Raw genomic sequence first — 12,435 nt, 5'->3', positions numbered from 1 at the left:
AAACGTCACAGCGTGACCGGACACATTTGGGTAATTATAAACCAGGTAAATGGGCTTTTTTAATCAATTTAAAACTAAGAAGAGAAGTATTAGACAAATATATAACTACATCTTCATAAATATAGTTTTTGGTGATTTCGTCTGAAGAAGTAAGTTGTTTCACTAAATACTTGGCACTTGAATAGGGTCGCATTTCTATTTTCCCAATATTGTTTTGAATTAGGTGTGCTGCAAATATTCCTGGTTTTGCTGGTGCTTTTGTAAATAACGCATCAATTTTAAATTTTTTTATTGTATTTATAATATCTTCCATAGAAACAAAATAGACATTGAAATTAGTCTCATTTTTAACAGATTCATGAAAAGTTATGGCATCAGTTGTTATAAATTTTCTCTGGATTATTTTTTGCGTTGCTATTCTTTTAACGGTCCCACCAATAGTATCTACTGGTCCTTTACATGTGAAGCAGCAAAAAAGTTCCAGAATACTTTTAAATCATGCTGTTTTTCCAACCAGGGTATTGCTGATGCAATAAAACGATTTTTAAATTGATTACTTAGCCCGTCTATCCAAACCTGTAGTATTTTAACACTTGATTCAATATGCTTAGATAATTAATTATAAACAATTACAAGAATAGATTCTTTTGAATAGCTTAAATCATCTGAAGCTATTACAACTGATGAGCATGAATTTTGGTACCAAAATACAGCAGTAAAAACAGTAACTTGCTTCTAGTACCAATGTGCTGACTGCACTTCACCTTGCCACAAAATTGAAAAATTTTCAGCAAAATCCACTTGAAGAACGGCTGTGTGTGGATTACTTTGAAGTTGGATCTTATGATCACGATATTTCTTTGATTGTTTCTGTTTAATAAAATAATGCCACAGAAATGAAGGTAAAGATTTTGAAAAGGTGCTGTAAAGATCATCAATTCTTCCCTTTTTTTCAATTTTTTTAGTATATTCCTTTCCATTACCTTCTGTAACTTTTTCCTATTGGTACCATGTAATGAATTATTCTTGTTAATTTCATTCAAAACAAATAGATTATGAAACTTTGCAGCATCTTTACATGTTGTACACATATTATTGTAACAAATGTATTTTTCACTATCACATACAATGCTAAGAAGAAATTTATGTGAATACCATGGAAAATTTGAATCAAACTTATGCAAGGTTTCAAGGATAAGATTTATATTTTGATGCTGTTGACAACAACAAACGTTTCTTGACATTGAGCTAGACAAAAGCACATGTGGTAGGCGTAAACTAGCAAACTTTGATTTTCCGACTGATTCTTCAGGATAATCACTTTTAAAAACAGCATAAGCTTCATTAACATTAATATACAAATGACGTTTTTGCACAGTTTCTTTTTTGTTCTTTAATCTCACCACAATGGTGTCTCTTTTACCAGGTGCTTGACGGGATATATCATCACGCTGGTAAAAATCAAGAACCAATTTTACAGCTAAAACATCTAATGCATTTTTACTAAGTATTTTTTCTGGGCTTGGGATTTCATTCATTTTCGTTAAAAGTTTTTGTACAACTTTAGCCCTCTTTCTGGGTGATTTTGGTACTGCTGACTCAGCTCTCTAAACAGCTTTTCCAAGAGTGCTTGCAGATTTGTAAGGAGGTGATGTAACAGCTACAGATTTTGATTCTGCTATTTTTTGTCTGCTCTTCTCTTTCGCTGCCTTTCTTTTTCTCGTTCAGCCTCCAATATAGCGAGTGTTCTTTCTTTTCTTTTTTTTTGGATTCTTTTTCTTTAACTACTTTTTTGCCAAACTTTTTAACTGCCTTTCACGATATTTCTTTTGACGCTCAGCATGAGTAAGAAGCACGTTAAACCCTTGAAAGATTAAAATAAAGACAGCACATTAGTTATGGAGATGCACATATTACATCTAAGGCTCAATGGAGTTACAGTTATCCCTTAGAGAGGCTCTATGTATCTCAAAAGAGAGCCTCAAGGATAGCTGAGCATTCATCCTCCAAATGTTGATTATACAAAACATACCTATAATTTGTAGTTTTTGTAGAGAATGTGAAAGAAAGTAGGCCGCTCAATAATCTGGGTCCTTAAAGTTGATAAAAACTCAATTGTGGTTTCAGTTTAGCAGTTTTAAATTTTGTTTTAAATGTTGTTAAAAAATTGTCACGCCGTGACATAAAAGATTCTAAAAATAACTTGAGCTAATTATTTTTTTTAAACATGTTAGTATTTTTTTAGATGTATAAATTATTAACATATAAACATAGTAACAAACAAGTTAATAATCAAACACATTTTCAAAAATAAATTTAAGTAAACATAAGTGAAAAGAAATTTAGTCGAGAATATTTTATTTAAACACCATAAAGTTAATAAATTAGAAAAAGATATGAACAGATAAGAAAGTCAAATTGTGCTTAATAAAGCTTATTAAATTGTGCTTATTAAAGTTTTTGCAATAAATTTACTTATTTCATATTAATCTCAAAGGCTCGAGGTTTTAAAAGAATGAATTATACATAATGATTGATAATAAGGAATTAAATGACTGATTTCATATAAATCATGTAACACATGTAAAGAGATACTATTGAAGTATAAAATTTAACACAAAGTAGGCATTGAACATATGTAACAAATCCAGTTTAGATCTGCTATTAATCCATAGTCTTTTTTTTTTTTTAAATTTTGGCAAGAGCAGTGGAACCAAGTGCGACATATTTTACATTGAATACTGCTACATTCATTAAATTCATTTGCACTTATTTCTGGCTCTTCACGTATTAGTTTGTCACAATTTTCACAGAATGTTATAGATTTTTATAGTAACAATGCTGGAGAATCATGTTTTGAAAAAAATATCTAAACCTATTTTCACCTTATCCTAGAGCTCTTGATCAAATTTCACTACTTCAACCTTTTAGTCCTTAAGTGTCCAAACAATAAAATATTCTGAATTGCAATTTGTGATAGCCATTTGGGAATTAATCAGTGTGTAATATTTATGACACATTTAATGCTATATGATCAATTTTATTTGTAAAAAAATCACATTCATTAGCTCCTTTAATTGTTTTATTAAAATTTTTAAAAAGATATTTAACTTCCAAACACACCCTTCCATGGCATTTGTATACTATAAATCTGTCTGGGGAACAAGCGATACAACGTCTTTCATAAAAAAAAAAAGAGACCACTTTTTCAATTTTCAAATCAGTGTGTTTTGATACATGGTCTGCATAAAATTCCCCATTTGGTAGAAGCAGTAATAAATGTTTTTTTTGAGGGTACAAAATATCAGCAACCAGATTTGTTTTAGGCTTTTTAGAACTGGTATTTTTAGAAAGGGTGTTAACTATGGTATAAATACTCTAATGCCTGGATGCAGTTATTCTCCCCTTTCTCATTTGAAACCAGGTATTGCTTTTGGCTTGATCTCTTGTATTACATTCTACATTTTTAATTATTTCCTGGGTCAAAATCATTTTTTCTAAAAATATCTTGCTCACAGTTGTTTTAATAGTGTTAAGATGGTCAGAAAGTATTTTAAAGATAACTCCACAAGATCAGGATTACTTTTAACATTTTCACCAGATTTTCTACTTTTTGATTTAAATGTAACTATTACAACAGAAGGCTTGGATATATGAATGTTATTTTATAATGTTTCAAATGAATGTTCATTAAAGTCACGATGGCTTTGTTATTAATTCTAGGATCAATTCTTGCAATGCTTTCATTTGTATGTTTTCCTCCTTAATATTATTTGTTACATTATTTGCTATTCTTTTTCTAACAACTAGGTCAGTTATTAAGCAAGGGTTGATATCTTTTCGAGAAGATTTATTCCAGACACATGCTTGTTCAGTACATATTGGATTACACCAACCTTTATTAGCATTTTTCATTTTGTAAAGGGCGGCAATTACATGATCACAAAATTCAAAAGCTCCACCCATACACGAACACCAAGCAGAAATTATATCGTTATTACTAAAGGCAATCCAAAGCTTTCTGATTTCATTAATTTTTTGCAAGCAAAACACCTTTTTTAAACCTGAAGTGCATTATAGGTAGTAACCAGACTAGTCTATGGATAGACTTACAACACAGACATAGACAGTTCTGTATGTTGTAATGGACACAACAAATGTTTAATTTTTTGTCCTTGTTGTGTCTATCAAATTTTTGATGGTGTCCTAAGATTGCTCAGTTAAAAATAATTTTCACTTCATAAGTCTACAAAGCATAATTTTTTGTCTATTTGGTGTCTATGATTTTGTCTAAATTTACTTGATTTCATAAAACCAGAAATATTGATTTTTGCCAATAAAATCTAAATTACCCAAAAAATCCCTTAGAAACAAAAAAGAAAATATACGATACATGATATTTGAATTTTATTTCATGGTAAAAATGACTTTTATGGTGACAAATTTAAAGTGGTGACAAATTTTAGGACGGAATATGACAATAATGTTTACACAAATAGTTGATTTTCCAAAATTTAGATCCAATCATAGTCAGATTCACAGTCTGAGGATAGAATGTTAAGAAAATCAGGATTGATTAGATTCTTTTCCTGCAGGCCTGCCAAGGGCTTCCTGTGAATAAGTTCCTCCAGACCAGGTGTTGCTTCAAAAAATGAAGGAGATTCAGCTTCTTCATCTGAGGTTTCATCCTTCTCATTCATGTCACTTTTACTAAAGTACCATTTTTCCACATAGGGGACCAGAGTTGAGAAGTTAGTTTTCACAAAAATGCATTTGCTGGCAAGATCAGGAGACAAATTGTACCTTTCGTCTGTAATAACTTGCCCTGCTTGAGAGAAGGCTCTTTCAGATGAAGCTGAAGACACTGACATGCCAAAATACCCCCTTAGGAGCTCTGTTAACAATGGTAGTTTTGGGGCATTGATCATCCACCACTTCAGAGGTGGAACTGAAGAATCAGGCCTAGGCATGGAGAGGAAAGTGTTGAATTCCTCTTGTAGTGGAGGAATACCACTGGAATGACGATCCTGCACAAATCCATTTAGATTATTTATCTCATTGATCATTAAGTCATATGCAGCCATCATACCATCCCTTGGCTCTGGTTGTGAAACTGGTGAAGGTGGTTCGGCAAGCAGGCTCTCAGACGAGTCAGTATCCATTGATTGTGATTGAAATTGAGCTGTAGTTTTGTGGCTTGACACCAAGGTTCGAACTACATTGTGAATCTCTGGTCCAAGCAGATGACCCTTGAAGTATGGGTGCAGTAAATTTCCAACAGCCATAGGGAAAATTCCAACCCCACTTTGAGGAAATTTTTCATGCAGGTTTTTTAGAAACTCAGTAAAGAAAGCTTTAGCAGTGTTGCTGCTTTGTGATGAGGTGCACATCTTCTCAGCACATGCAAACAGACAGAAAAATCTGACCAAAGCTTGGTCCATCCTAGGCTCACTGTCATTTGAAAACCATTCACTGAGTTGTTTTACTTCTGTTAAGAATGGTAGGAGCTCCTCAAACAAATCCATTTCCTCAAGGCTGGGGACAATTTTTCCAAAGTCTTTGTTTTCAGAGCTGAGCTTCAGTAAAGGAACTCTCATCCTTATAATAGCATCAAGAATTTTCTGGTGACCATTCCACCGAGTTAGGCTGAGAATTGGAATTTTAATGGCTCTTACATCACTTAGCCTGCAAGCTCTTCTCAGCTTTTTGTTTTTCTTTCCTGATTGATGCATGTTTGATGCCAAATTTCTGGCTTTGTCAAAAGCTTTTTCCAAAACAGGATCTTTAACAATAGATTTCCTCAGGCATGTGTTGAGCTTGTGATCCAAACATTGCATACTGCCATCTTCAAGAGACTCCACATATTTGCTTTTCCTTAGGCCAACTGCCATATTACTTGCTTGATCAACAACAGCAGTTATTGTGATATCTTGTAGTTCTTTGTGTTTTTCAATGATAGCATCAACTGTTGTGGCAATATTGTCACCAGTATGGTCCTCAGGAAAAAGTTTCACTTCATAAACTATCTTGTTCAATCTGTAATATAAAATAAACATCGATATAAAAATTATTTAAGGACCAATATAACCAGCAATAACTCAGTAAGAACGAATTTTGCGGACCAAAAACAAAAAAAAGTAAAAACTCGGACATAACTACAAGATGAATTCTATTTAGTGAGCAATACTGGCTCTGGTGCGAGCGCACCCGAGTTCGAGTCTCAGTCCATCCAAACTCGACCATTCATTAAAAACTAACAAAACAAAAATGCTTTTCAACTTACTTGAAGTTTTTGTCCATGTAATGCAAGGTTACACCAAGATAGGAATCTGTTGTCACTGAGGACCAATGATCCATAGTCAAGGTGGCCATTTTGCAATCTTTCAGGTCTGTTTCCAGTTTTTTTTGTAATGCATTTTCAAGTGTCAGGTAAAGCAAGGGCACTTTATATTTTGCAAAGGTTGTAGAGTGCTTCAAATTTGCTTTTGGTGCTAAGTACGTCATCACCCTTTTATAGGCAGGAGTGTCCACAGCTCCAAAGGGATAGCCATCACAAACAAGCCATACTGTGATTTCCATGTCAAACTCCAACTGTTTTGCACTTTTAACAGGATATTTAGACACTTGCTTCAAATCAGTTTTAAACGAAGTAATCAGGGCTTCTCTGGCTGCCTTTTCATCTTTTCTCTCTTTGAATTTCCCAATCAGATCAAGATATTTATTATTATGTTTGGATTTCAGATGATTTTTGATGTTGGTAGTATTGCAGTTCTTAATTTTAACACTTTTTTCACAGAGCAGGCACTGTGGGTCCTTCCCTTAAAGAAAAATCATAAAAATATTTTAGATTTGTGTGGCAGGTATAAGTTAGTAAAGCTAATACTTTTGTAGTGGTGTAAAGTTTGCACATTTAGGGATACGAATCCTCTTTAAAAATAAAACTCTTCAATAATAGCCTGCGTTTGGCACTTTGATAAGCTAAATATCATTTTGATCTTTCATTACCGTATTATTTGAAGATTGTTATGTAGTAAATTTATAATATTAAAAAAATATTGAAATGACATTAAAACTCCAAATGACGATCATTGCCCATGATTAATTATTGTTTAAAACTTGCGTACATATTCATCAATAAAATGAAAGTAAAAAACATTTTTCTTTTTCACTATTGTTTTATTCACAAACCTAAATAAATTTTAACACCTATTGGAATCTTCTACTTACTAATCGACATTTTATAAAGGACAACTCCTTGATCACATATTTTTAAAATAATTTTATTGAAGGTGATAAAGATTTTAGTGACTGAGGAAAATTTTTTAAATGATAAACTTACCTTCAACTTTTTTGAAGTAATCCCAAACTGGAGAGGGCATTTTAAAAATAAATTTTCACGCACATTCACTGAGAATTGAAAAACAACTGAACTGAGTAATTAATGAACTTCAATTGAGCACAAAATAGTCCATTTTGAGGTTTTTAAATAGACATTAACTTTTTAATCAACAGCACACGCTGGACAAAAAATTAAAAAATGAACTTCTGTTAGAAAAATTGTATTTTTAATTTTGTTCTCGTTTTCAGTTTTTGAAACGATGCTGCAGTGAAAATTTAATTACTCGTTATAAGTCCAAATTATATATGAAATAGATCTTCTATACCTCATTAAAAAATTGAGATTGTTCATTTAGTGTCCGTTTTTAAAATGATTGTCTAGAAAGACAAACATTTTTTATAGACAATTTATTTTTGATAGTTGTAATTAAAATTGTTGCAATTAGTGCTTTGTCGAAGTCTATTTTTGTCCTTTTTATAATAAGGCCATTAGAGATTGTCTGGTTGCTAATTATAGGGGCTACAAAACCACTATCAAAAAATGAAAATGCTTTTTGGTCTTTGTACTTGCCAATACATTACAAATCAAATTACTTTTTTTAAAGATATACGAAACAGTATTTCTTTTCTGTTTTTCATAGGAACAGAGTTTGAGTCAATAAGATCTAAAGCTTTTAGTTTGTACGCATATGATTACTTAAAGTTTTTCTCCTGTTCTTCTGCTGTTCTGCAAGTCATATATTTAATTCCCTAGGAGCAAGCGCTCTAGCAACAAGCTCGACTTTACGTCTAGTTGTACTTTGCCCACGAACAGTTCAAAAACTAATAAGCAGTCCAAAAACTAATAATAATATGGCGGATAAATTCAAAAAATCTTCGTAATTCTTAAGTAGCATGTCAAAAAGTTTCAATAAATTTGACTCAACAGATTTTAAACTATTTAGGATCAAAGTTAAAAAAATGCGAATCTGAGAAAAATCATTAAAAGAATAAAAACTAATTTAAACAATTACTATAAAGTCCGAAAAGGTCCACCTTCTATAAGAATATTTTTATCATCAAAACTCTTTTTTATTGCTCTGAGATTTTTTCTTCGTTTTTTAACAATATCACTTGATTTCTTTTTAGAATTTTATGCGTCCTATATCCAGTGCTGGGTAAAATACTTTAAAAATGTATTTATATTACAAATACAAATACTGGAACAAAAAAGTATTTTAAATACAAATACTTCAAAAGTATTTAAAATAAAAATAGTTTTAAAAAAGTATTTAAAATACTAAATACAAAATACTTTACCAAAATTTACAACTATAGCAATTTTCAAAATTTATTTTTGTCATTGCTCGAAAGTAATTTTTAGTCATTATACTACATTTATATCAAAATGTCATTCATTCAGTCATAAACATTTGTTTTTAGCAGCAGTTTTTCGAACACCATATCACTTAGGCAGTTGCGCCTAGGCGTCTGTATTTGTCCCGCTGTGCTAAACAGTCGTTCAACTGAAGCCGACGATAGTACAGTGGTATTGAATTTGACAAACAGTGACCGAACAGTTTTATACTTATTCAGAGCATTCAAACTTGTATCTTTATCATTCAAATACAACATGCACACTTGATAAGCACCATTTGTTGTACCAGCACTTGGAGTGTCATCATTATATACAACAAAATTTTCGGTTATGCTGTCAGTGGTTACATTGAGATTGGTTGCTGTCGACGGCTCACTAGAAGCTAGTATGGCATTTTCAAATATTTTTCTGCAGATAGCTCGTTTATTAGTTGGCACCCACCTTAACTTAAACAGTGGGTGAGAAATTGCTACAACAATCCTGCATGAATTACTTACATCAAATCTCAACTTCTTTTCAAAACGAGTTTTTATTTGTGCTAACATTGTTGAAGCAAATAATTTAGCATATTTTAACTGACAATTTTGAAGCGCTTCCAATTTCACTTGTAAGCTATGCAAATGTGGAAACACATGACCATAATACAAATTATCTCCTTGTAAAGTATCCAAAGTTGCTGATATAGGTTTCATTACCATAACATATTCTTGCAGGCTTTCTATTTCTTGCTTTTTAAATTTCTGCACACTCAATGCATTATATATATCATTAAGGTGGTCCACCCCAATTCAAATGAATTTCTTTAATATTGACTTTATATTTTTCAATTTAGTCTATTTATGTTGTTTTTTACTAAAAAAGAGTATTTAAAAAAAAAAAAAAAAAAAAATCTTACAATTTGCCTCATTTATTCAACATTTTCCCTGTTTTGGTGTGTTTTTAAAAAAAAAGATTTCTCAGGAAGTAAATGACCCTTTTTAATGCCCTTTGGTATTTCAGCTACTAACATGTTTACTCAGGTACCCTAGCAGTTTTATCTATTTAACTGGAATATTTCAAAAGTTATAGGCATTGCCATAATGGCTCCTTGTTTTATCGTGAAGGTCTCACTGTTTGATGACAAAAACACAAATTTAAAAAAAAGCAATCCTCTTCCAATATATTTTAAACAAACTGGGAAAATTTCAAAGAAAAAGAATAAGCCAATCAGGAGATATCTTTTTTTAACTTTATTTGATTCGCTAAAAAGCTAATGTGGAGAAAATCACAAAACAAAAATAAAATCTTATTTAAAAAGCTCCAGATTCATAAAATGATACAGGTTCTTCTTCTGCTTCTTTATCTAAGAACCCTTTTTTAATTCCTCTTAATTTTTGCCTTCTAACTTTGCATTTATTGGTGGATTTATAATTTCCTTTTGATAAACGTAATGCATCATGTAATTTAGAAGCATCAATCATAAACCTCCCAGTGTTAACACCTAAAATTTTAAACACTTCTAAAACTCCTTGAAAACCATCATTAAACGAAATAATAGCTGAATTTAAAGATAGTTCTAAAGACCTTTTACTAACATATATATCTTTTGGGCATCTTTTCCATATAACACTATTCAAGCTTTCATTATTATTCTGTGTTTGACCATGAAGACACTTTTTTAGTAAATCTTGATTAGATAGATCTTTAAATATAGGAATTAAAACTTTGTGAATAGCTAATGGAAGGCTCAATTTCTTTTGATATTTAGATAAGTTAGTTAGTTTATCAGACTGCCACAAGCACCAGCTTGTTTTTGTCCTTGGGCAAAATTGATGGCGGACGTTTTCATCCTCAATGTCAGAGTTATGAAAAAGCACAGCCCATACGGATTTCTGCATATTGTAGAGACTGTCAACATTTTGTCGTATGGCCATGCCATAATAGTTTTGAAACAAATTTATTGCTTTGTCTGTGAGGTTACCTTTGCCACTTAGACTAATTTGACCAAGTTTAATATCAATAAGTTTTTTCCCTTTTTGACTTTGGCGCAAGTTACGAAGACGAGTTCCCATTCGTTTTTGAACGTGACCAACACATTCTAGTTTCTCAATACTTATATTGCCATAGGGTTTTGAGGAAACAACATCAGTAAATGAAGAGGTATCACCATCCCCAATATATGAAGTGTACCTTAAATTATTCTTCATTATCGATCGAGAAAATAATATCACCGCCCCACATGACTCCATTGCTCCAGATGATTTTTCATGATTAGCATCACATACATGATTTAAACTCCAATGAAGATATCCAGGATTAAGGGTTTTTGTTTTCCAGTACAAACAACCTCTGCATTTTTTTGAAAGAACAATGGCATCTAAGCACTTTCCATTCTCTTTTGAAATTATGGTTACAATACCATTTAGTGATTGATGTCCACGCTTTTGCCAGGTACCATCAACAGATACCTGACAATTTATAGGTTCATTATGATCAACACAAAGATTCATTCTGGTCTGGAATGCAGCTCAAGTAGTACTTTGAATAGCAACAGTCTCATATGCTTTGTATAATTTGTTAGTCAAATAGTTAAAGTTTTTTGGCGTCATAGGAGGTGGCATATTCATCAATGCTGCAAAAGTACGCAAAGATTCATAACCTTTGCCAAGTTCTCTAAAAGCTACAATGGCATTAAAATTTACAGCTGCAACAGGTTTTCCTGGAGAGGTTAAGATTTTTTTATAACTTTGAAGAGATGTATCATATTTTGATATATATTCACATGTATCACATGATAACTGTAACTCGTATGAGAACCCATTTTTGTTTTGTAAATTGTTTTTTAGTAACAGCTTTCCATCATTTGAACAACACTCTTTACATAAACAATTATTAAACATTGTTTTTAAAACTTTAAAGTTTATTATATTGTAATTATCCTCATCAAGCTCATTTTCTACATCGTTAAAGTCAACATTTTGTTGCAACTTTTTTTCACTTGCACTTCCTTTTTTGTTTTCAAAACTATGTATGCTTTGATTCCTAACATGTTGGTTACCTCGAAATACTCTTTTTTTAACATATTTAGTAGATCTTGGCATTTTTGTGAAGAACTTACAATTTTTACTTCTATTTAAAATTAAACTTTAAATGTCTGTACTGCTGTTGTCACTTTATATATCACTTTACAGTAAATGCACATCGCGATAGGCTTTTAAAATATAGCCAAAGTTATCAAAAACTCATGTAAGACTAAACGGTTTTATTTTTGTTATGTATTTATTGATTCTTGAGATGCTAATTTTATAATACTCTTTGAAAAATGGTTGCTATGGGCGTTGTTAGGTAAATAAAATATATCTATCCTATTAAAGAGATCAATTAGACCTACTAATATACTAATTCAACTAAAAAAAATGCTCTAATTATGTTCTACAATAACTGAAATTTAAAAAAATCACTTAAAAAAAAAAACTCAAAAAAATGTAAAAAGTACGTTTTGAATTGGGGTGGACCACCTTAAGTTTTTCACATAATTCAAGTAATCGCTTGATAGCATCGTACTCAGAATTCCAACGTGTTGGCGCGGGACAAGTATTGCTTTCTCTGTAATGTGACACAGCATCTGATGCTTTACTACTTCGTCGAGTTGCATTCCATATTGAAGTGCATTTTGCAAGAGCTTGCACGGTAAATGCGCTTAAACGCACTATCTGTATCACATGCTTTGTTAGCATCATTAGTTGCCAACAGATTCAGTG

The 12,435-nt window shown here is 31.6% G+C and overlaps 1 protein-coding gene across 1 annotated transcript; it reads right to left on the bottom strand.

Moving 5' to 3' along the window:
- Positions 1-9,879: 9,879 nt before the first annotated feature.
- Positions 9,880-12,080, bottom strand: LOC149894781 (uncharacterized). The gene has a single exon (XM_090098961.1). It carries the CDS (start codon positions 11,182-11,184, stop codon positions 9,985-9,987), a length of 1,200 nt encoding a protein of 399 aa, XP_089955087.1. The 5' UTR covers positions 11,185-12,080; the 3' UTR covers positions 9,880-9,984.
- Between the last annotated feature and the right edge of the window lie 355 nt (positions 12,081-12,435).

The sequence above is a fragment of the Hydra viridissima genome, unplaced genomic scaffold (assembly GCF_058129835.1).
Source record: "Hydra viridissima isolate aposymbiotic clone 2 unplaced genomic scaffold, HvirCarnegie_v1 scaffold_1, whole genome shotgun sequence".
Taxonomy (NCBI): Eukaryota; Metazoa; Cnidaria; class Hydrozoa; order Anthoathecata; family Hydridae; genus Hydra; species Hydra viridissima.
The sequence above is the reverse complement of the archived record's forward strand: the minus strand, read 5'-3'. Positions and strand labels throughout refer to the sequence as shown.

Excerpts from the sequence above, each read along its gene's own strand:
- LOC149894781 (XM_090098961.1), bottom strand. The coding sequence starts at position 11,184 with ATGAATCTTTGTGTTGATCATAATGAACCTATAAATTGTCAGGTATCT.